At 40.0% G+C, this 25,733-nt stretch overlaps 1 protein-coding gene across 2 annotated transcripts in view; it reads left to right on the forward strand.

Moving 5' to 3' along the window:
- Window positions 1-25,733, forward strand: part of LOC122548410 (protein lin-28 homolog B-like) — a 204,215-nt gene that overhangs the window by 90,038 nt on the left and 88,444 nt on the right. For both annotated transcript variants that reach the window (XM_087976263.1, XM_043687028.2), the window contains exon 3: window positions 21,294-21,478. In XM_087976263.1, the coding sequence (XP_087832389.1) occupies window positions 21,294-21,478 (185 nt within the window). The remainder of the gene's footprint in view (window positions 1-21,293; window positions 21,479-25,733) is intronic.

The raw sequence follows: 25,733 nt of genomic DNA on the forward strand, positions 1-25,733 counted from the left end.
ATTGTAGAACTGAATAAATGAATGGTGAAAATAAGGTAACCATTGGAAACAGTGGTCAGAGGTTGTATAGCTATGAGACTTAAGACCTTGCTGAATCAAACCAGAGAGATCCTGCTAAGCTATGGGAAATGCTTAGGGGTCAGTTCCATCTAAAATTAAACTTCACAATTAATTGTTAGAGTTGATAACTTCACGCCACTAGCCAAAGAATCAGGTGATTAATTTTTCAGTGGATTCCATGCCAAGCTGTGCCATTCCAAGAGGCTAAGGTTTTTGAGCATATAATAGAGCAATTTATAGCTTCCACATCCATTGAAACTTTCCAAAATGACCTCTTGGAGAAAAAGAAAAAATCATGGCATTAATACACTTCTAAAAGATTGCTGGAAATGTGAACCTATTTTAGCCAGACAACATAATCTGCACAGATAAAGTGTTAGTACTGGTTTCAGTGTAATAGCTAGAATGTAGAAAGCAAGCCAGCAACCTGGTTGGGAAGTGTGGTCTGTTGCATCCAGCATGAAAATCTCCAAGATTTCTGCAAGTTACGCATTATGAAATGGATTCAGTGGACTGGACTCACCAATATATATAATTGTTTTTCAAAGATGCATCCAGAGGCTGCAATGGGCCATAACCAAAGATGTATGTGCATTAAATGGGCAGCAATAATGAGGAATATGCCAAGGATTTGCATAAATAGATACACAAGGTTTGCAGCAAGCAAACCAGGCTCAAGATTCATTGGGGAAGAACCTTCAATCAGAAAGCTGACAGGCTTGCCACATGGTGTGTGCAACACATTGTGCAGACTAAGTCAAATGGTTAGAAATTTTTGCCATTGTGTAAATTATATACCCAAAGAAAATTGGTAAATATAGATCAAGGCAAAGTTGACATGGCATCCAGTGTAAACATCCTGCCATCCTATGGAGGACATATGCCGAGATAATTAAAAGTCGATGACACAACACACAGCAACATTAACTGCAGAAAATGCGTCTTTTTGTTGCATTGTTACTTTCATAATGAAATGAGGCAAGGTAATTCTGCATGACATCAGCATTTACCTGGTGGGCACTCATAGACTTTGTTTGCACAACTGAACATTGTGACAAATCACAAGATCATCACAATACCAATTTTAAAAGCACAGGTATATCGGACTTGTGTATCATCAATACAGTCCTTACAATGAATATAATTGGCATTCAACCCTGCCAGAATTGCAATATTTACATAGAACAAAGATAATTTGGAATTTATTATTGTTGTTCATTTTGTATATCAGCACACAAACTGATGAAGTTCCATCAAATGCATCCTAAAGCAAGATGACAATCTGGCTATGTGATGGACCCAAGAAGTTATATATTTATGTAAAGAAATGACTGCATAAAATTTCAACATTAGAGGAATTGAATCCCAAATCCACAGGAGATGAACAGTTTCCAAGCTTGATGCTAAGTATGGATTTTGGTCGATTTACTTGGCTGAGAAATCTCAAGAAATCACTACTTTCAGAACACAATTTGAAAAATATTGCTTCCAAACCACTTTTTGGTTTATCTATCCATCAGGATCTGTTTCAGCATCACATGGGCAGAATCACAGAATGTATTCCAGGATGTTGATGTATTATTAATGATATTACAGTGATGGAGAAAAATGAACAAGAGCACAAATGGAATCTCTATTCACTAGTAATGGGAGCCCATGGTGAAGGACATGTTTTCAACAGCATGAACTGCTATGTGAATGTAGGTCAGATCAACCATTTAATCTCCATCTGTTCAGCTTGTAGAATCTGTCCTGACCCAGATGGAACTGAAGATGTGCAATAAACATCTTCTCCTCATGACAAAGACCTGGACAGATATTTTCAGATTTTTAAGCTTCTGAGCACCATATATACTAAACATTTCCAGCATTGCATTGTCGTAAAGAGAGTTGTTAAGGAAAGACATCTTATATGTATGACAGGAAGACCATCAACACATGATTCACTCAAACAAGCATTGTTAGCTGAAGCTTGTATCTTTCAGTATCATGATCCAAGGAAGAAGACAATCTGTATGTCAAAATATTTGAGGAAAGGAAAGGAGCATGCATCATGCAACGTGGCAAACCAATTGCATTTGGGTCCAAAAGTTTATTGCAAGCACAATCCAATTATTCCAACATAGAATGTGAAATATTTGCTTTCATATTTAGTCTTGAAGATTACATATGTACCTGTTTGGTTCCCGCAATGAATTCCTTCCCAATCACAAAGTATTGAATGCACCACTGCCTTCCACTAAGAGTACAGGGTAACAACTTTGACAGCTGCTGCAAAACTGGTACCAAAATATCACTTCAGTCAACACTGAGCAAATGACCAAATCTGAACAAGAATGCAGAAATTGTATGATTACTACTCACTCCATAGCAGTGAATTCCATATTCTAAATACTCTGTCAGATAAATACATTCTTCTGAATTATTTATTGGATTTATTAGTGGCAGTCATACATTTATAGATGCTAGTACTGGTCTCTCATGCGAGTGAGAACATCATCCCAATGTCTACCGTCATTATCTTTAAGATTTTTAGCAAGCTGATTAGTTCTCTGTTTTCTAAAGCTCCAGTCACATGCAGTTTTCCTTGGCAGGTATTTCTCTTCTGTTAAAGAATTCTATAAAGTATTTTTTACACACATTGTCAGCTGTGGCTCACTTGGTAGCACTCTTTCTTCTAAGATAGTATGTTGTGATATTTAACACAAAAAATCAATATGGATGCATCAGTGTAGTACTTGAGGATTTTGATGTTTGAGGTGTCATGTTTCAGTTGAGGCTTGTTCTCATGTGAAGAGGAGTGAATCAGATCCACTCTTTTCAATCCACCTGACTGGTTATAAAAATGTTTTATGTTATTTTTAGCATCCATCTGTACTGTTCTTCAATTTAAGTGTTGAAGGCGGTTTTCACCAGAAACAAAAAGGTACCAATTACAAGGTTTCTTTGCGAGAAGGAGCAGTTTTATTAGCTGCTAGACCCTGAGGAAAATGATTAAAGATGGAGACGTCACACGCACATCCTCTGTGAAATCATATGAGCACATTCATACAAAAAAACACACACACACACACTCAGACAAAGTTAAATGGGAATTGTGCCTTTGCTCAATGGTTGAGAATACTCTTGTGTTCTGATCTTTCTTTCTTATTGGTATTGCCACTAGACACTTTCTTCCTGAGAGACCCAGAGAGAGTTCTTACTGTGTTCAACTGCATTCAAAAATCCATCTCTCTCTCTTTCTCTCTCTGTATCAAAAGCAACTCCTTGAAATCGCAATTTTTTGTGTAATTTGTGTTTTTGTAGGTGAGGTACCATCTGCAATGTGTGAACATTCTCATAAAGGTGTTGTAAATCAGAATTGGAGATGAAGACTTTTTTATTCCTCGGGATGGAGGGAAGGCTGTTCTTGCTGATTGGTATAATTGTCTTTGGATAAAATATGGAATTAAGTGAATCTATCTGTTGTTTAATTACTTTGGTTTCTGATACCACTGACCATTTTAAGTCAATGTTTTTAGTAATTTTTAAAAAAAAATTTCAGTCATTGCAAGTTTCAGATATTGATTCAAAGAATGGAATTCAAAAATAAACAATTCTTATTTTATATCTTAATAGCAGACCAAAGCTCAGTCTCCCTCTCAGGTGGATGTAAAAGGTTCCTTTGCAGTATCCCTGTGGCTTTTCAGTAACATTGAAATGGATTGGTCTTTGACAAGGTTCTGCATGGTTGACTAATTGGTAAAGTTAGATATCATAGGATTCAGAGGGAGTTTGCCTAATGGATACAAAATTGGCTTAACGGCAGGAGACAGAGAGTGATGGTGGAAGATTGGCTTTCAGACTAGAGGCCTGTGACCAGCGGTGTTCCACAGGGACCAGCACTGGGTCCACTTTTGTTTGTCATTTATCTAAATGACCTAGATGAAAATATAGAAGGCATGGTCAGTAAATTTGTGGATGACACCAGAATTGGCAGTAAAGTTAAGAAAGTGAATAAAGTTAATTAAGATTACAAAGAGATCTTGATCAGCAAGCTTTGAGAAGATTTGTAGCTCAGGTCGAGGTTCTGGATGTAGGTTTGCTCGCTGAGCTGTAAGGTTTATTTCCAGATGTTTCGTCACCCTACTAGGTAACATCTTCAGTGGGCCTCCAGGCAAAGCACTGCTGATAATTCCTGCTTTCTATTTATATGTTTGGGTTTCTTTGGGTTGGTGATGTCATTTCCTGTGATGTCATTTCCTGTTCTTTTTCTCAGGGGGTGTTAGATGGGGTCTAACTCGATTTGTTTGTTGATAGAGTTCCGGTTGGAATGCCATGCTTTTAGGAATTCTCATGCGTGTCTCTGTTTGGCTTGTCCTAGGATGGATGTGTTGTCCCAGTCGAAGTGGTGTCCTTCCTTACCTGTGGTGAGAGAGGGTCCTGTCGTTTTGTGGCTAGTTGATGTTCCTGTGTCCTGGTAGCTAGTTTTCTGCCTGTTTGTCCAATGTAGTGTTCGTTACAGTTCTTGCACAGTATTTTCTAAATGACATTAGTTTTGCTTGTTGTCTGTATAGGGTCTTTCAAGTTCATTAGCTGCTGTTTTAGTGTGTTGGCGGGTTTGTGGGCCACCATGATGCCAAGATGGGGGTGGGGTAGCTGGAAATGAACCTTCCAGCTCAGCGAGCAAACCTGCATCCAGATCTTGGTCGGTTGGGTCAATGGGCTCAGGAGTGATAGGTGGAGTTTAATTTGGCTAAATGCATTTTAGTAAAATGAACAAGACCAACCATAATTAAAAGTAAAGCCTTGGGTAGTGTTGTGCAACAGAGAGACCTTGGAGTTTAGGTACATAATTCTTTAAAGTTTGCATCACAGATGGATAGCGTGGTTAAGAAGGTGTTTAGAATGCTTGCCTCCATTGATCAAACCTTTGAGTATTGGAGTTAGAATGTTATGTTGAGGTTGTAGAAGACGGTGGTGAGACCCCTTCTGAAATATTGTGTCCAGTTCTGATCACCCTGTTACAGGAAGGATATCATTAAACTGGAGAGAGTTCAGAAGAGATTTACCAGGATGTTGCGGGAATGCAGAGTTTGAGTTATGGGGAGAAGCTAGACATTCTGGGATATTCTTGGAGTATAGGAGGTTGAGGAGTGACCTTCAAAAGGTTTATAGAACCATGAGGGATACGGATAAGGTGAATGGCAGGTGTCCTTTCCCTAGGGTAGAGGATTTCAAGATTAGGGGCATATTTCTAAGGTGAGAGGAGAAAGATTTAAAAAGATATGAGGGTCAACTTTGTTTGTGTGTGGAATGAACATCCAGAGTAAGTGATGGATGGATGGGGGTACAGTTAGAACATTTAAAAGGCATTTTGATAAGTACACAAATAAGAAATGTTTGGAAGGATATGGGCCAAGCGCAGGCAGGTGGGATGAGTTTAGTTTGGGATTATGGTTGGCATGGACTGATTGGACCAAAGGGTCTGTTTCCATGCTGTATGACTCTATGATTTTATAGAAGACCAGGGAGATAACCTCAGCGTCCTGGCCAATATTTATTCTTTAATTAACATTACAAAAACTGAGTATCAGCCATGTTCACATGGATATTTGTGGGAGTTTGCTGTGTGAATTCTCAGTGTGCTGCTTACCATATTATGAAAGTGACCGCACTGCAAAAGTATTTCATTGGTTGTAAAAGTTGTGAAAGGTGCTATATAAATGCATTTCTTTTAAAAAGAATCTTAGTTATTTCCCTTTTTTCTCTCCAGGGTTTCTATATTGCTTTTACATTGAAGACCATAAATGTCCACAATCCTCCCAAATGTGATCAAACCATGGTTCTGGACACATTTTGTAAAGTTGTTCTGTTTTTCAATCCAGTTTATTGAGAAATGACTATTTTTGGTTTGTTTGCTGTTTTTAATTGGTTTTTTAACTACTGTCACTATCTTTCATGATCTGTCTGTCCGTACCCCAAGATCATTCAGTTCTTTTACCTGATATTTGACATTTGGACCCTAAATTTAACTCTGTGTAAGAGGATGGGTTTTCGATGAGTTAAAATCTCATTTTAACATTCAGGGATTAAATGACCTCCTTATTCTTCCCATCAAAATATGTTATCTCGTTTATTAATACGAAGTTCATTTGTTTTCAAGAAGAAGCCAGACATAGTTCTTAAGGCTAAAGTGACGCAATGGCCTAGTAATATTATCGCTGAACTATTAATCTGGAAACTCCCCGAATGTTCTGTGGACCCGAGTTCGAATCCCACCACAGCAGATGGTGGAATTTGGATTCAATTTTGAAAACCTGGAACTAAGAATCTTCAGATTGTTGGAAAAACCCATCTGGCTCTCTAGTGGCCATCCTCACTTGGTCTGGGCTACATGTGACTCCAGACACATAGCAATGTGGTTGACTCTCAATTGCCTTATGAAATGGCCCAGCAAGCCATTCACTTGTATCAATCACTACAAAGACTGAACAAAGAAATGCAATTGGATAGACGGCCTAGCCTCGACCGAGGCACCAGAAAACACCCAATGGCAGAAAAAGCCCTGTTGGCCCTGGGGGCTAGTTCCAAAATTGTGAAAGCTGTCTCACAGACTAGGCAAGCATAGTCATTCTCATGGAATCATACCCGACAGAAAATGTCGCAAACACTACTATTACCATCCCTACACTTGTCCTTCCCACCAACAAGAAAGACCCAATGGAGATGGCGCCGCAATGGTATACAGTTGAAAGGGAGTTGCCTCTGGAATCCTCAACATTGTCTCCGGAAGTCTCATGGCTTCAGATTAAACGTGGGCAAACAAGGAATGCTCGGATTGTCCTCCCTCATTTGAATGAATGCTCCTCCATGTTAACCAACACTTGGAGAAAGCACTAAGCGAGGCAAGGATGCAGAATGTGCTCTAGGTGGGGAACTTCAATGTGCACCACCAAGAGTGGCTTGGCAGCAACACTACTGATCGAGCTGGTCAGGTTTGAAAGGACATGGCTGCTGGATTAGATCTACGGAAGGTGGTGAGGGAACCAACGAGAGAGAAAACATACCCAACTTCATCCTTACTAATCTGCTGGCTGCCGAAACATCTGTCCACGACAGTATTTGTAGGAGTGTGTTGTGGAGACGAAATCCTGCCTTCGTGTTGAGAATAACTTCCATCTTAGCACTATCATCATGCTAAGTGAGACAGACTTTGTACAAATCTAACAACTGAAGACTAGGTATCCAGCACAAACTATAACTTCAAATCCCGCCATATCCCCATTCAACCATTGTCATCAAGCAAGGGGAGCAACCCTGTTCAATGGAGAGTGCAGGAGGGCATGCCAAGAGCAGCTCCTGGCATGAAGTATAAACCTGGTGAAGTAATTCAACACCTTTGCATGCTAAACAGCATAAGCAGCAAGTGTTAGAGCTAAGCGATCCCGCAACCATCGAATCAGATCAAAGTTCTACTGTCCTGCCACATCCAGTCATGAATAGTGGTGGGTAATTAAATGGTTCACTGGAGTTGATGGCTCCACAAATATCAGCCAGAAGTGGTGAGTGGATGATCCATCTCAACCTCCTGCAGCAGTCCCCAGCATCACTGATGCTTGTCTTCAGCCAATTCAATTCACTCCACATCAAGAAATGGTTGAAGGCACTGAATACTGCAATGTATGGGCCGTGACAATATTCCAGCAATCGTACTGAAGGCTCCTGCTCCACTGCTTGCTGCTACCCTTGCCAATTTCTTCAAGTACAGTTATAACACTGACATCTACCCAACAGTGTAGAGAATTGCCTAAGTATGTTCTATAAACAGAAAACAGGACAAATCCAAACCAGCCAATTACCACCCCATCAGTCTCCTCTAGATCATCAGGATAGTGATGGAAGATGTCATCAACAGTGTTATCATGCTCAGCAATAACATGCTCAGCGTCACCCAGTTTGGGTTCTGCCAGGGCCATTTAGCATCTGACCTCATTACAACCTTGGTTTAAACATGGACAAAGAGTTAAATTCCAGAGGTGAGGTGAGAGTGACAGCCCTTGACATCAAGGTTGCATTTGACGAAGTGTGGTTCAAGCCCTTGCAAAACTGGAATCAGTGGATATGCAGGACAAACTGTCCCACGTTTAACCTGGCATATAAGAAGATGGTTGTGGATGTTGGAGGTCAGTCATCTCAGCTCCAGGACATCTCTGCAGGAGTTCCTCCGGGTAGTGTCCTAGCCCCAACCATCTTCAGCTGCTTCCTCAATGACCTTCTGTTATTTTAAGGTCAGAAATAGGAATGTTCACTGATGATTGCACAATGTGCAACACCATTTGCAACTCCCCAAATACTGAAGCAATCTGTCTTCAAATGCAACAAGATCTGGACAATATTCATGCTTGGGCTGACAAGTAGTAAGTAACATTTGCGCCACAGGACTATCAGGCAATGACCATCTCTAATAAGAGACAATTTAACCACTGCCGTTGACGTTTAATGGTGTTACCCACACTGAATCCCCATTATCAACATCACTGGGATTGCCGTTGGCAAGATATTTCAAGGGAATTACCATATAAACACGTTGGTTATAAGAGGAGGTCAGGAGGTAGGAATACTGCGGCAAATAATTTAGCTCCTGACTCCTCAAACCCTGTCTATCATCTACAAAGCACAAGTCAGGAGTGTGATGGAATAATTCCCACTTGACTGAATGGATGCTACTCCAATAACATTCAAGAACCTTAACATCATCCAGGACAAAGCAGCCTGCTTGGTTGGCACCACATTTACAAATGTCCACTCCCTCCATCACAAATGCTCAGTAGCAGCAGTGTCTACTATTACAAGATGCACTGGAGAAATTCACCAAAGATCCTTAGACTGTACCTTCCAAACACGTGACCACTTCTACCAAGAAGGACAAGGGCAGGAGACACACGGAAACAGTATTACTTGGAAGTTCCGCTCCAAGCCACACACCATCCTGACTTGGAAATATATACAACTGCAGCACATCAAGAAAACAGCTCCTCAAGGGCAACTAAGGATGGACAATAATGGCCAACCTGTGACACCCACATGCCTTTATTGAATAAAACATAGTATTGAGCAAAAGTTGGGTGACCAGCATGATCATATTGAATAGTCGAACAGCTCGAAGGGCCAACTGGCCTACTCCTGCTCCTATTTTCTTTGTTTTTGTCTTTCTATGTGAAGTAAAGTGCATGCCTAATAAAGTCTTTGTGTACTTGGTCAGTAACTCCCAAATTGGTATTATCGACAAATGTTTGAAAATTCGCTTTAATTTTTGAGTCCAAATTATTCATGTAAATGGTGAACAACAGTGGCCCCAGCACTGAACATTATGAACCAACACTTCCTACCATTTCTCAAACAAGAGATCTGCCTTTATCCCTGTATGTCCAACAGTCTATCCAACTGTCCTTCTCTCTGTTTGGGCTTTATCTCCACCTATCGTTTACTCGTTGACCCTGCCCCCAGCCTAAAATCTCCATTTAAAGAAAACCTTTTTCTCACTATCGTCAGTTCAGAGGAAGAGTCACTTGACCTGAAACATTAACTCTGATTTCTCTCCACAGATGCTGCCAGACCTGCCGACCTTTTCCTGTAATTTCTCTTTTTTTGTGCCTTTATCCCTACTCTTGTTCACTATAATATTGCTAGAATGTAGAATATTGAACAGTGCAGCACAGTACAGGCCTTTCGGCCCTTGATGTTGTGCCAACCTTTTATCCTACTGTAAGATCAGACTAACCTCCATACATTGTACCATCTTCCACGTGCCTCTTCTGTCACTTAAATGTCCCTAATGTATCTAACTCTACTACTACTGCTGGCAGTGCATTCCTCGCACCCACCACACTCTGAATAAAGAGCCTACCTCTGACATCTCCCTTAAACATTTCTCCACTTACCTTAAGATTATGCCCCCTCATGATAGGCATTTCCGCCACGGGAAAAAGTCTCTGTCTATCCACTCTGTCTATGCCTCTCAACATCTTGTACACCTCTATCAAGTCACTTCTCATCCTTCTTTGCTCCAACGAGAAAAGCCCTAGCTCCCTCAACTTTTTATCATTAGACATACCCTCCCATCCAGGTAGCATCCTGGTAAATCTCCTATGCACCTTCTCTAAAGCTTTCACGTCTTTCCGATAATGAGGCAACCAGAACTGAACACAATATTCCAAGTGTGGTCTAACCAAGACTCTGTAGAGCTACAGCATAACCTAGCAGTTCTTAAACTCAATCCCCCTGCTAATGAAAGCCAATACATCATATGCTTTCTTAACAACCCTATCAATCTGGGTAGCAACTTTGAGAGATCTATGGACATGGACCCCGAGATCCCTCTATTGCACCACACTTCCAAGATTCCTGCCTTTAACCCTGTATTCTGCATTCAAATTCAACCTTCCAAAGTGAATCACTTCACACTTTTTCCAGGTTGAACTACATCTGCCACTCGTCAGCCCAGTTCTGCATCCTGTCAATGTCCCGATACAACCTACAAAAGCCCTCGACTCTATCCACAATTCCACCAACCTTCGTGTCATCAGCAAGCGTATTAACCCACCCTTCCACTTCCTCCTCATTGGTTAGGCAACTTTTGGAAATCTGCATTCAGTTCTGGCTTTCCTGCTATAGGAAGCATGTTGCAAAACCTGAAAGAGTCAGAAAATCCATTCTGCTACATATTCATAACCTCACGTTTTATGATCACTGTCATAAATCAATTTAGTGGTACTTATGAAAGACTTTTTTGGAATACAATTGATTTACATAAACTTGAAAGGATTCAGAAAAGACATAAAAGGACATTACCAGAGTTGGAGGGTTTGAACTATAGGGAGAGGCTGAATAGGCTGGGGCTGTTTTCCCTGGAGTATCAGAGGCTGAGGGGTGACCTTGTAGAGGTTTATAAAATCATGAAGGGCATGGATAGAGTAAATACACAAGGTCTTTTCCTTGGGGTGGAGGCAGTCCAGAGCTAGAGGGCACAGGTTTAGAGTGAGAAGGGAAGGATATAAAAGGGACCTAAAGAACAACCTTTTTACGCAGAGGGTGGTGCATGTTTGGAATGAGCTGCCAGAGGAAGTAGTGGAGGCTGGTACAATTACAGCATTTGAAACGCATCTGGATGAATTTATGAATAGGAAGGATCTAGAGGTATTTGGGCCAAATGCTGGCAAATAGGAGTAGACTAATTTAGGATATCTGGTGGGCATGGGTGAGTTAGACTGAAGGGTCTCTTTCTGTGCTGTACATCTCTATGACTCTGTGCATTGCGCTTATCTTTTTTTTCAGTTACTTCCAATTCAATTGGGTTGATCAAGCATGGCCTTCACTTCTTATACCTATGTTAACCAATCTTATTTGTATTATTTCATTTTTGAGGTGTTTTAGTCAGTGATTCCATGATGTAGTTATCAGTTATCAAACTGATTAGTCAATAGTTTCCAGAGTTAAGAGGACTGAGCCTCTTTTCATATGAGCGGTAGGCATTGAAATCAGTTTTACCTGATTTTCCCTCAGTTTTATCAATTTTCTCCACAATTATTATCTTAATTCTGTCAGATTGTTGAAAGAAAGGCACATTTTCTCAAAGCTTTTAATATACAGGGTCCTTCTTTGCAGACAGAAAAAACAAATGTAGACCATACCTCTTTTCACACAACAAATTATGTGGCATCCATTGTCACTGTAACCTCTTGGCCAATCAAGAGTCACTCTACCTGGTTTAAAATTTAATCAAAGGTCAGCAGTTAACTGTCACTCATCATTGAACTAGTGCATTCTCCATGGCATTACTTATATCAATCAGAGTTCTTTTGCTAACCAATTAGTCCTCACTTTTATACAGTAGAAATGTTGTTATTTCTTTATATGACCATTTTGATGAATTTCCTTGATGAGTGCATGTTGAAGAGCTTTGACAAAATATTTTTTTTCTTCAGTAATGCTCCAATTCTATACTGCCAATGACTATTTAATGACCATATTTGTTTTGATCTTGTTTTCTAATGTCATGTGTCATGTTCACCGTGATATCATCTACTGAACAGCAAGGCAAAATAATTATGTCATTGCCTGTGAGCTAATTGTCTGTAGTATTAAATGGTCTTATTGATATCCCGATTTTTCTTCTGTTGTTCAACCTTTTGTAGAATTCTTTTCTATGATAATTTATTGTTTCTCTTTGCCTTCCTCATTGAGTTTTCTGAAAAAAATTGTTTTGTAATCAAAACATATTTCTTTTGTCATCTTGTTCTATGTGTATTTTGTGATATATATTTCTTCAGTTTCAATTTTCTCCTCCTTTATCTATGTGTGTCATTGCCGTCTAATTTTATTTGTTTAATTGATGCATATTTATTCTGGATTAAATTGATCAATTGTTTAAATGTTTTCCATTGATGGTTTGATTCATTGTTTGTCAGTAAATGTTTCTATGTTTTTTCCATAGTTTTATTCTTGTTTTTTCTTTTCCCTAATTTATTACTAAGGTTTTTTTGTCTTGCACATATCCATATGAATTATTTTCTTAAATCTTGTTATCCGTAATTGCTATTGCCTAGCTGTTCCCCTCCACTTATTTCTGTTATCTATTCTGGTTCATTTCCAATTTGTACATTTCAAAATAAGATTCCTGTACATGGGTTCTTTTTGATGGTATAAGTTCCTTGAAATGTGCATTTTGATAAAACATCACGCTATCAGTCTCCAGAACATAGAGTCATAGAGATGTATAGCATGGAAACAGACCCTTCGGTCCAACCCATCCATGCCGACTAGATATCCCAACACCATCTAGTCCCACCTGTCAGCACCCGGCCCATATCCAAACCCTTCCTATTCATATACCCATTCAAATGCCTCTTAAATGTTGCAATTGTACCAGCCTCCACCACTTCCTCTGGCAGCTCATTCCATACACGTACCACCCTCTGTGTGAAAATGTTGCCCCATAGGTCTCTTTTATATCTTTCCCCTCTCACCCTATACGTATGCCCTCTAGTTCTAGACTCCCCGACTCCAGGGAAAAGACTTTGCCTATTTACCCTATCCATGCCCCTCAGCCTCTGACATGCCAGAGAAAACAGCCCCAGCCTGTTCAGTCTCTCCCTATAGCTCAAATCCTCCAACCCTGGCAACATCCTTGTAAACCTTTTCTGAACCCTTTCAAGTTCCACAACATCTTTCCAATAGGAAGGAGACCAGAATTGCACGCAATATTCCAACCGTGGCATAACCAATGTCTTGTACATCTGCAACATGACCTCTCAACTCCTATACTCAATACTCTGACCAATAAAGGAAAGCATACCAAACGCCTTCATCACTATCCTATCTACCTGTGACTCAACTTTCAAGGAGCTATTAACCTGCACTCCAAGGTCTCTTTGTTCAGCAACACTCCCTAGGACCTTACCATTAAGTCCAAAAGTCCTGCTAAAATTTGCTTTCCCAAAATGCAGCACATTGCATTTATCTGAATTAAACTGCATCTGCCATTTCTCAGCCCATTGGCTCATCTGGTCAAGATCCTGTTGTAATCCGAGGTAACCCACTTAGCTGTCCGCTACACCTCCAACTTTGGTGTCATCTGCAAACTTACTAACTGTACCTCATGCTCGCATCCAAATCATTTATGTAAATGACACATGCAGAAGCACCTTTTACAATTTAAACAATATGTTGGTAAAGTATTTTGAATTTAATATGAAGATTTGTCTGGCTTTCATTATACTTTATGCTGTTGTCTAATGGCACACAGAAAATCTGTTATAATGTAATTGATCTGAAACCATTAGCAGCCCATTTTTCCAGCAATCCCATTTTTAAATATTGTCTGAATGGATTAATTTAAAATAACTTTTAAACGGCTGTAACTTGCTGGATAAAGAGACCGTGTCCAAGCACAGTCCCTTTAAGACACATCTTTGTGCAACACTCTCAAAGGGAGAATGCAGTTCAAGCAAAAGGCTGTACACAGTGCAGGAAAATTAAGGGGAATGTGGGTCGGCACTACCTCATATGTGTTAAAATGCTTTTCAATATGGCATGCAGAAACAAACAATGGATTTTAGAAGTGATCCACACTGCATAGACATAGGTATTTGCTGTTGGTGGCTTTTGGTTGTGAAATAAAGTCTTAAGATCAGCACAAGAAGCTTTCTTTTTTGTTGGGAAGAACAGATACAATTAACAGAGTTCTCATGAAAATGAATAAACTGCATGTAATGAGATAAATGTGTGTCACTCCTTGTCTGACTAATTCTTTCTGAATTGGCATTATAATGTCACAACAAAATGAGTTTGCCATTCAGAGACCATTCACTTCCTCCACGTCCTTTTTTATGAAGAGTTATTAGCCAATTATGATTTTTTCATTGCATTTGAGTTGGACTTTAATATTTATTAAATGCATTATATCTATTTAATTGTGACTAAATTTATTTGCTGTTTAAATCTATAAATTAAATTAGTTAATGCTCCTGTTATAAAGACCGTGTTATTTTGTTATGTCTGAAGTGTTTTTTCAGTGCTGTTACCAACAAGGGTTTACTCTGTAAAATTTATTTCAGCTTAAAATCTGCCAACTTTTCATGAATAAAATAAAACACAATCTTTAGTCTAATAATTAGAAAGTAATCCATAAATATTGTTAATCCTTGGAACCTAGAGCTTTTCGAATGGTTAGCTGTCTTTTACATTCCAATAAATTTTAATTTTTAGGGGACTAGACCACTTGTACCACTTCACATCAGTTCACTGATTAAAGGAAAATTATATGTCCTTTCTTGATCTTCCTACTATATTTCTTTTCTGCATTCTTCCCTTCCCTTTTCCTCTCTGCTTCCTTTCCCATCATTGTTAGACTTGCGTCTCTTCTTTATATTTTCCTCTCCAATTTCTGATTTAACATTGTCCCTTTTCCCTTTTCATTCTTCTATTCATTCTTTGCCCTCTTTCTTCACCCCTTACTCCTTCCACCCTCTCACAATGTCCACCATGAAGCTTTCATCTCTCTGACCAACTTTCACACCTCTTTTCATCTTTATACTTATTCCAGCATCACTCTTCTGCTCGTCCCTCTCAATCTTGCCCTCTCTTCATTCTTTCACTCGCTCTGTCTCCCAATGTCAATTCTCTCTGACAGATAATTGTAGTTTTCTACCTTTAGAAAAGTTTGCTGCCCATATCTATATTAGTACTGAATATCAGAGCTTTGATATTTGCCAAATGCCTACTGGAATTTCAGATTCATTCCATCTATTCAGCATGTTGCTTTATCAAAGAGGTCAAGGATTTTAGTTGGAGAGGAATGGGCTTGAAGGACTGAATGGCTTTGTCCCAACATATTCCCACATTCCCCACCTGAATGTTCACCTGACAATAGTTAATCCAACTACCTATTGTGCAGGATAATCTAGATGTTTTCACTGATTTTGCACAGAATGGAAGTAGAACTGGCAGGTAGGTCCATTGTTCCATGAGTCTCCTTTGTTGTCCTTTTTAAACATAGTCACCACATTGACCTGTATTTGCTCTATTAGGAAATCACTGGATGCTGATGAGTTTCTTTCGTAATCTGAAATAAATAATATCTATTCATGGTTTCCCTAGTAATTACTTGAAGAAAATGCTCATTTAAAATATTTATTCTCTTTTGCTCACTCTCTGTTCAAAGACTTTTTGCATCTTTTATGATTCTTCTTCTTCTTTGACTGTCCTATTGTTGATTAATACTGCAAGAACTTAATTGTTCCTCACATCGACAAGTATTATTTTCTAATTCTCTTTCCCTTATGATTACTCTTTGAATGTATTTCTGCCTGCTCGATATTATTTCCAATGAATGCCATTCCCCTTCTTCCTCCAGAATTTGCAACAACCAGAGTTTGCCCTTTATTTTGCTTTTGATTAGTAAATCCATTCAGGGATCATGCATATTTAATCTTTTTTAATAGCCTCAAGTATGTATTTACCTTTTGTGCTGAACTTTATGTATTTAAAGGAATTCTAGATGTTCTCTATTGAAGTGTTGAATAGTTAGGTTAGAAGAGATAGATTCTTCCCTATTTTCATTGTAATTAGCTCTTCAAATTCTTTTTAAATTCATCCACGGGATGAAATGTCGCTGATCAGGCCAGCATTTATTGCCCATTCCTAATTTGCCCAGAGAGCTGTTTTAAGAGTCAACCATATTGCCGTGGGTCCAGAGTCACATGTAGGTCAAGACCAGGTAATGATGGCAGATTTCTTTGCCAAAAGGGCAATCGTGAACCCGATGGGAATTTCTGACAATTGAGTCACAGTCATCTTTAGACTCCTCATTCCAAACTTTTAATGAGTTCAAATTCTGCCTTGGCGGAATTTGAACCGAGGACATTACTTGGGTCTCTGGATTAATAGTCTAGCAATAGTGCCACCAGGCCATTGTTTCCCAGCAATATTGTGCCTCAATTCTAGTATTTCTGTTGTGTTTCCGAGGGTGAATTAGATCCATGTAATAATATAATGGAGTCTCTAGGTTCTTATTGTCACCAAAAACTGGTGTGTCTCTACAATCCACATTTGAGTTACTCACTTTCTGGATGAATGGATCTAAGTTTGCACTGGACAAAGTCTTGTAGCAATGAAGCATTCTGTTATTGCATCAGTTTTTAAAACAATTTATATTTCATGGGACACAGCAGACGACAATCTGTACAATAAAGCCTTCAGTGCTTCTAAAATTCTAACACATCTCCGAAGACTATTAGTGCACACAGATGTAATGTTGATGTTTAGAATTAAGAAGTGGTCAAGTTGGAATATGTGGAGCATCTTCAGCGAGGTACATAAAGTGTCTTTGTTTGTTTTCTGTTCACTTCCATCTTTCCTCCACCATTACTGTTGAAGGCTTTGCATTCTATCATTCTCAGGATGGACCAGGATGTTTGATTTTGATCTGCATTGTGGGATTCCCTGAATGTAGGCAGGATGGCACCAGAACAAGGGTGAAGGCACTGAGGCAATTGTATCGGCACAGAGGCAGTTATATCAGCACTGACACTGTGTTGAAAGTGAATTTTAAAAACTATAATAGAATTGAAAACAGCCTGCCAGCTCTCACCCCTCTCATGCCATTGGGACAATAAGATATAGTAGCTGAAGTAGTCATGCACCTCCACACGCATCATCTATTGCATCCTCTGCACCCGATGTGGCCTCCTCTATATTGGGGAGACACGCCGCCTACTTGCAGAGCGTTTCAGAGAACACCTCTGGGACACCTGGACCAACCAACCCAACCACCCTGTGGCTCAACACTTCAACTCCCTCTCCCACTCCACCAAGGATGTGCAGGTCTTTGGACTCCTCCATCGCCAGACCACAACAAAACGACGGTTGGAGGAAGAGCGCCTCATCTTCCGCCTAGGAACCCTCCAACCACAAGGGATGAACTTGGATTTCACCAGTTTCCTCATTTCCCCTCCCCCCACCTTATCTCAGTCAAATCCATCGAATTCAGCACTGCCTTCCTAACCTGCAATCTTCTTCCTGACCTCTCCGCCCCCATTGTTGTGGTTCTGTTCGCCGAGCTGGAAGTTTTTGTTGCAAACGTTTCGTCCCCTGGCTAGGCGACATCATCAGTGCTTGGGAGCCTCCTGCAAAGCGCTTCTTTGATGTTTCCTCCTGTGTTTATAGCGGTCTGTCCCTGCCGCTTCCGGTTGTCAGTTTCAGCTGTCCGCTGTAGTGGTTGGTATATTGGGTCCAGGTCGATGTGTTTGTTGATGGAGTTTGTGGATGAATGCCATGCCTCTAGGAATTCCCTGGCTGTTCCCTGTCTGGCTTGCCCTATGATAGTAGTGTTGTCCCAGTCGAATTCATGTTGCTTGTTGTCTGCGTGTGTGGCTACTAAGGATAGCTGGTCGTGTCGTTTCGTGGCTATCTTCGCACAAACTTTGAACTCTCCGCCCCCACCCCAGTCTGACCTATCACCCTCACCTTGACCTCTTTCCACCTATCACATTTCCGATGCCCCTCCCCCAAGTCCCTCCTCCCTACCTTTTATCTTAGCCTGCTGGACAAACTTTCCTCATTCCTGAAGAAAGGCTTATGCCCGAAACGTCGATTCTCCTGTTCCCTGGATGCTGCCTGACCTGCGCTTTTCCAGCAACACATTTTCAGCTCTGATCTCCAGCATCTGCAGACCTCACTTTCTCCATTCAGCTCATTACGTTTGCTCTGCTATTTAATGAGATCAGAGCCATTTTTCTGCCTTTTCATCATACCCTTGATTCCCTCACTAATTAAAAATGTGTCTGACTCAGCCTTGAATACAGTAAGTGACTCAGCCTCAACAGATCTTGTGGTAAAGAATTCCACAGATTCACAAACTTCTAAGAGAAGAAATTTCTCCTCATCAGTGTCCTATCGAGGAGACCCCTTATTCTGAGATTGAATTGTATAAGATCCTGACCTGTCTAGACAGGATCTTGATGGATGTGGAAATAATATTTCCTGTTATTGGTCAATCCTGAACTAGGGAGCTCTGGTTGAACATTAGGGGCAGCCATTTTAGATCAGAAATAGGCATATCTTGGAGAGTTTCACATCTTTGGAACTCTGCCTCAGAAAGTGGTGGAAAAAGGGTTATTAAGTTTTTTAAGACTGATGTGGATAGATTCTTGCTAAGCGAAGGAATCAAGGTTTTCAGGGATAAATGGAAATGTGGAATTAAAAACACACACAGATCAGCCATGATCATGTTGAATTGAGAGGCTGAAAAGTCTACTGCCCAGATGATTAGATTAGATTACCTACAGTGTGGAAACAGGCCCTTCGGCCCAACCAGTCCACACCAACCCTCCAAAGAGTAACCCACCCAAACCCATTTCCGTCTGACAAATGCACCTAACACTATGGGCAATTTAGCATGGCCAATTCACCTGACTTGCACATTTTTGGACTGTGGGAGGAAACCGGAACACCTGGAGAAAACCCACACAGACACAGGGAGAATGTGCAAACTCCATACAGACAGTCGCCCGAGGCTGGAATCGAATCTGGGACCCTGGTGCTGTGAGGCAGCAGTGCTAACCACTGGGCCACCGTGTTCATGTTCATGTAGTGATTGTAACAAGATTAGCCAGATGGACCTCATGGAATACGAGTTCCTTGATTCAGGCAGCTAATCCTGCCCAGAGAGCCCTGGCTGACAGATATAGACAGGAGTGTCAGAGGTTCTGTTCACTCTTGAGAGCTGGCTCTGAATGAACTGGATCAGTGTCAAAGATTCTCCACATGTAAATAAAGCATGACTTGTTGATGGGATGCTGGCCTCTGTGGAATTATTTCAGTTTGTATATGCATGCTACACTCCTATCCACAAAATTGGGATTTGCTATGATGGGAGCAAGACCTATGATTTACAGCCGCTTCCACCGTTGATGCCATGTAATCACAAAACTCTGAACCCAAGTCTGATTAAGCTATGCAGCATTTTTAAATACTTCAGTGGATTTAAGCAAGACTGGCAAGGTGTTGTCCATTCCTAATTTTCTTGAAGGTGGTGATCTGCCTTCTTGAACCAATTCTGTTATGTCATGTCGAATGGGAGCTCCATAATTTTAACACTGTGACGGAATAGCGATATAGCTCCATATCAGGATGATACATGATTGGAAAGGAATTTGAAGACAATGACATTCCTATGCATTCACTACTCTTGTCCTCTGACATTGCAGAAGGCCTATTTTGGAATGTGCTGTCCAAGGAAGCTTGACATGTTACTGCAGTGCACTTGTATGAAATACAATCTGTTGGTATTGTTTGCCAATAATGGAGGGAGTGAATGTTTAAGGTCTGGATGGGTTTGTACTCAATTGCATTGATCTTCTCGAATGTTGGTACAGCTGTGGATAGTGGTATGACAGCAGATAATAAGACTGTACTTTCCACTTTTGGAACATCTTACTGGAAGATCTACCTGACTAGAGCTTTATTTGAAATCGGAAATCGGACTAAAGATCAAGCCTGGTTCTTTATACCTCTCCAAACTATTATGGACAAGATAAAAAAAGAACTTAATCTTTTCATGACACCAAAATGTATTATCTCACTTTATTAATATCCAAGCACATTTGCAGCATTGTCATTGGTCTAGTATTATTTTGTTAAACTTTTCAAATAATTTCATTTGTTTTTTTTGTTTTACAAACCCTGCGAAATAAGGAATTATATATTTAATCAATTATGCTTATTACCAAAAGCTTAATTTGCACCCTACTCAATTTTCTTTTTCCCAGCATCAGACTTGAAGTGGCAGAGATAAATATGTAAGAATGGAAAATGTATAGTTTATTACCATTTATAGAGTTCATATTTCAAAATATTGGTGTTATATGTGTTTATTGTTTTTTGAAGGATTTTCTCTTAAACTAAACATGGAAAACAAGGTCAGAGTGTCTTTCTGGAACAGCAATCTAATTCCCTATGTATCAGAGAGGAGGTAATAGCAAATGTCTGTAGTGTTAATGAAAAGATGCTTATATTAAGTGATGTTTAGAACCAGTAGAATGACCATGTAATTTTGTTTTCAGTTTAGATGCATCTTAGATGAGCAAATGTTTTTGCATTTCAGAGTTTTCACTTGAGTTCAGAAGAACCCAATATTGAGTTTAGAAGCCAGTTCAGTTTCTCCAAGACAGTGAATTCAGGGAAAAGGTTAGCTTAGCAGAAGGATAGTTATGGAACTTCTAAACCAGAAGAGTTTGATTAGAAATCTCCACATTTTTAGAACTAAGGACTAAGAAATTTTAAGCTTTTAGATTTGTGAAAAGTTCACGTTGGAAAGGACTTATGAATTGTTTCCATAGTCTTACAGAAAGAACCCAAAAGGAGTCAATTAAGTAGAGTGCTGAGGTTTTGAGATATACAGTGTAATTTCTCTAGATATGAGTCTTTGTAATTAATCAGATCAGGAAATGGATTGAAACAATGCTTTGCTGTGTGCTTTGGAATTGTATTAAATGCCACTAATATTTAGGTCAGTTTTTGTTTATAAACCCTTGTTCTACTGTTAAAGATACTGTCTTGAGTCAATATGACTCAGTGATGAGCCACCATGTTAACCACTTAAACAAAAAAGGCCAGATTTCAGTCTGTGATCGGACTTGTCCAGTAGTATCATCGCCTGTTAATTTATACCTCGTTTGTATTCTAATCCACAGAGCAAACTTTACATGGATGGATTCAGGAGTTTAAAAGAAGGAGAGCCTGTAGAATTCACCTTTAAAAAATCTTCCAAAGGCCTGGAGTCAATACGGGTAACAGGTCCAGGAGGTACCCCTTGTTCAGGCAGTGAGAGGCGGCCGAAGGGGAAGACTGTACAAAAACGAAAGCCAAAGGGAGACCGGTAAAATTATTATTTGTGTTGTATGAGATATATTTTCCAAACTGTTGCAAAATTAAATTAGAAATGTTCATTGCAGCAATCCTCCTCTTTTGCTGAACTATTTGCAAACAAGTAGGATATTCCCAATTTTCTCTCATGGTCTGAGAATTCTCCTGCAACACCAAGAAACTTGCACTGTAATGCTGCTTTCATCGTTAGGTAATACTTCTAACTATTCTGCACAGGAATTAATGCCATTTTTATTCAGCTGATGTTTGCTCCGTTTTGTCCCCCGGTGAATTCTGTTTGTTCCATTCCAGTCTAGTCAATTTCAATTTCTGGTTTTAAAATTTGCATGGAAAATTTGACACTCCAGCTTTAGTGATTTGTCTGTAGTTGGCTCCAATGTGCCTTCTCCATGTCTCAGTGAGAATTCTTCAATTTGGCTTCATAAAAAAAAGCCTTTCTTGCTGATTTGCCTGTTCGTAGACAGCACAGACCCCGCACACAGAAAACCACACAGGATCAATTGTGAAATTAGTAGAAGTCTCCACTGACATATTTGGCAAATGTATGTGAATGAAACAGAGAAAGTGTTCCTCTATCAGAAGAAATTCTAGACCACCATCCTCCTGGATTGTAACATTATATTTATGTGTTATCTGGCCGATTGATCTATACAGGTCGTTCTGGTATGACACATGGCTATAGTGCGATTGATGAATTGTGAATGCTGTTTGGATAACATGAACTTTCTATTGAACGGGTATAGCGATTTTCTATAGTGATCCTCTCTAGCGCAATTTTCTGTAGCGTAAGGTCACAGAGGAATGCAACTGTTACATTATAGTAGAACAACCTGTATTCCAAATGCTATGGTCCCTAATAATAATCTGATAATAGTACTGAACACTTGTGCACCTGCTGTTCTAGTATAGTTACAACAGTGGCATCTACCCAACAATGTGGAAGATTATCCAGATATGTCCTCCATACAAAAGCAGGACAAATCCACACCAGCCAATTACTACCTCATCTGTTGACTCTTGATCATCAGTAAAGTGATGGAAGTTGTCATCAACAAAGTTAGCAAGTAGCACATGCTCAGTGATGCCCAGTTTGGGTTCTGCCAGAGACACTCGGGCTCCTGATCTCATTCCAGCCTTGGTTCAAACCAGGACAAAAGAGCTGAATTCCAGAAGTGAGGTGAGAGTGATAGCCTTGTAATCAAGGCCCTGTTTGACTGAGTGTGGCATCAAGGTACCCGAGCAAAACATAAACCAATAGGAATCAGGAGGCAAATTCTCTGCTGGTTGGAGCCATTCATTAGAAGATAATTGTGGTTGTTGCAGGTCAGTCATCACAGCTCAATGACATCTCTACAGGAGTTCCTCAGGGTAGTGTCCTAGCCCCAACCAGCTGTAGCTGCTTCATCAATTCTCTTCATCGTAAGGTCAGAATTGGGGTACTTATTGATCATTGCACAATGTTTAGCAGCATTCGAAACACCTCAAATACTGAAGCAGTCCCTGTCCCGTTGCAATAAGACCTGGACAATGTCCATGCTTGGTGAAAATGTGTTGCTGAAAAAGCGCAGCAGGTCAGGCAGCATGCAAGGAGCAGGAGAATCGACATTTCAGGCATGAGCCCTTCTTCAGGAATGAGAAGCTCCTTGGATGCTGCCTGACTTGCTGTGCTTTTCCAGCAACACATTTTCAGCTCTGATCTCCAGCATCTGCAGTCCTCACTTTCTCCTAATATCCATGCTTGGGCTGACAAATAGCAAGTAACATTTACACTATATAATGCTAGGCAATGACCACCTCTAATAAGAGGCGGTCTAACCACCGTTCCTTTACATTCAATGGCATTACCCTAATATCAACATCCAGGGAAGTTACCATTGAAACTCAACTGAACTCACTATTCAAGCAATGACAACAAGAACAGGTCAGAGGCTCGGAATGCTGCAGTGAGTAGCTCCCTTCTGACTCATCTAAGCCTGTCCATCATTTACATGGCACAAGTCAGGAGTGTGATGGAATGCTCCCCACCTGCCTGACTGAGTGCAACTTCAACAACACTCAAGATGGCTTGACACCATTCAGATCAAATAGTCTGCTTGATTGGCACCACATCCACAAACATTCATTCCCTCCACCACCAATTAGTATCTAAATGATGCACTACAAAATTTAACCAACAATTCTTTGCAGCACCTTGCAAACCCACGACCATTTTGATCTAGAAGGACAAGGGCAGCAGATAAGTGGGATCACCACCACCTGTAAGTTACCCTCCAAGCCACTCACCATCCTGACTTGGAAATATATCACCGTTTCTTCACTGTCATTGGGTAAACCTACAGGACATGGGCTGCAGCGGTTCAAGAAGGCAGCACACAACCACCTTCTTAAGGACAACCAATGCTGGCCAGTCAGCAACGCCAATGGCCAGTGATTTAATACAAAAATATTACTGTCCTTTTAGACTTTTGTAAAATCTAGAGCTGGTTGTTACATGTCAATGTCATCAATATTTTATCCAGAATTATAAGCTAGCCTGTAACCATTATCAATAGTCATAAAAACTCACCAGATTCACTAATGTGCTTCAGGGAAGCAAATCCTCTATCTTCACCTGATCTGGTCTACATGTGACTCCAGATTCACAATAACGTTGTTGACCAGTGGCTGCCCTCTAATATGTCTTAGAGAGCCAATGAGTTCGAGGGCATTTGTGGATGGGCAATCTGGCCTTGCCAGCTACTGCACATCCCATGTTAAAACAGAAAAATAACCTCATGATTATTAGACTGAATGTCCCTGAAACAGCATGACAGTTCACTTGTTTTTATGGATTCTATAATGGATTTTAAAAACAAGTCTTGAGACCTGGCCATATTTTTACTTTGATTCAAGGCCTTAAAAGTGTTGGAAATTAGGACATAATTGCCTCAATATTTTACACAACTTTATACACCTTGTAGGAATATTGCTTTTTAGTTACATTTTATTTTTCTTTGCACCATGTATCAATATTTAATCTTTTGCTTCCAGTGCTATAGTTCACTCTGCTTTTCCAGGCTAAGATTGTGCCCAAGTGGACCTAATAGAAACAACAAACCTTTAAATGCAGAAATTTGCACGGTTGTTGTTGCAATATTGTTATATCTATCCACTTGTTCTCCAAAGCTTCTGTCGACTTTATGGCAGGAGGTTAGAGAATGATCTATTGAAATTACACTGCCAAATGATTCTAATGGTTGTTATGTGAACCCTTCAAATAAAATTGGAGGTGTCCAGGAGAACCAACAAATGCTGATGAAATTTTAAAACTTGTATCGTAGTTCCTTGTGATGTTAATCTTGTAAAGTAAATCTGCCTCCTTAGAGGAGCCCTGTGCTGTTTATTTCCAGAGTCCAGTCTAATCCCCACATTGTGTTTAAGCTGCAATTTTCAGGAGTTCCAGAATTTTGCCTCAGTGGCACTAACTAAACTGTGATTTATTGCTAAGTCAGGATGCTAAATGGCTTGGAGGGGAATTTGCATGTAGGAACAAGTTTCAAGGAAACTCAAGTTGCAACATTGGACCTGGGGGATATCTATTTCTACTCCAAAAACCGAAATGAGTCAGGTAAAGACTGTAGTGCGACCTCTTGCAAATGAACTGGACTTGTGTGAAAGACAGCAATTTTGACCTCTACAATTTGGAAAATTGAGTAATTAAGCCATGCCGATCAAGCACTGGCAAATAAGAGGGTATGCTGGGCCAGTTAGGATCCAAGTTATTATCTCGTTATAAGAAATTCTGACAATTCCTAGTCTAGTAACATATGGAAAATAAGTATCTTGCAGAGTTCTGTGTGAAGTGCAAGAACAGCCTTTTTCTTCTTGTAGGTTAGGCTGCCAGAAATGATTGTATTGTGTCAGGATAACATAAGCAAAAAATGAAATCAAAAATTCCTGTACCATATTTGTCGAGAGCTGTGGATCGTGAAGATGGAGAGGAAAAGATACCTTTTCCAAGAAGCAAATGCTTGAGTCTTGATGCCTGACCTAAGAACACTGCCCAAACACTGTTGAGTTTATGAAAGAAGGAAATTACTTGCATTCATACAGCCACAGCCACACAATGTCTACAGCCAGTAAAATAGTTTAGACATAAAGGAGAAAAAAAGTCATGATTTGTAGGAGCTGGGTGTTGGACTCGGCTGGACAAAGTTAAAAATCACACAACACAAGGCTATAGTCCAACAGTTTGGAAGCACTGGTTT

This window comes from Chiloscyllium plagiosum, unplaced genomic scaffold, assembly GCF_037043375.1.
Source record: "Chiloscyllium plagiosum isolate Xiang-an unplaced genomic scaffold, Cpla_swu_hap1 HiC_scaffold_3, whole genome shotgun sequence".
Taxonomy (NCBI): Eukaryota; Metazoa; Chordata; class Chondrichthyes; order Orectolobiformes; family Hemiscylliidae; genus Chiloscyllium; species Chiloscyllium plagiosum.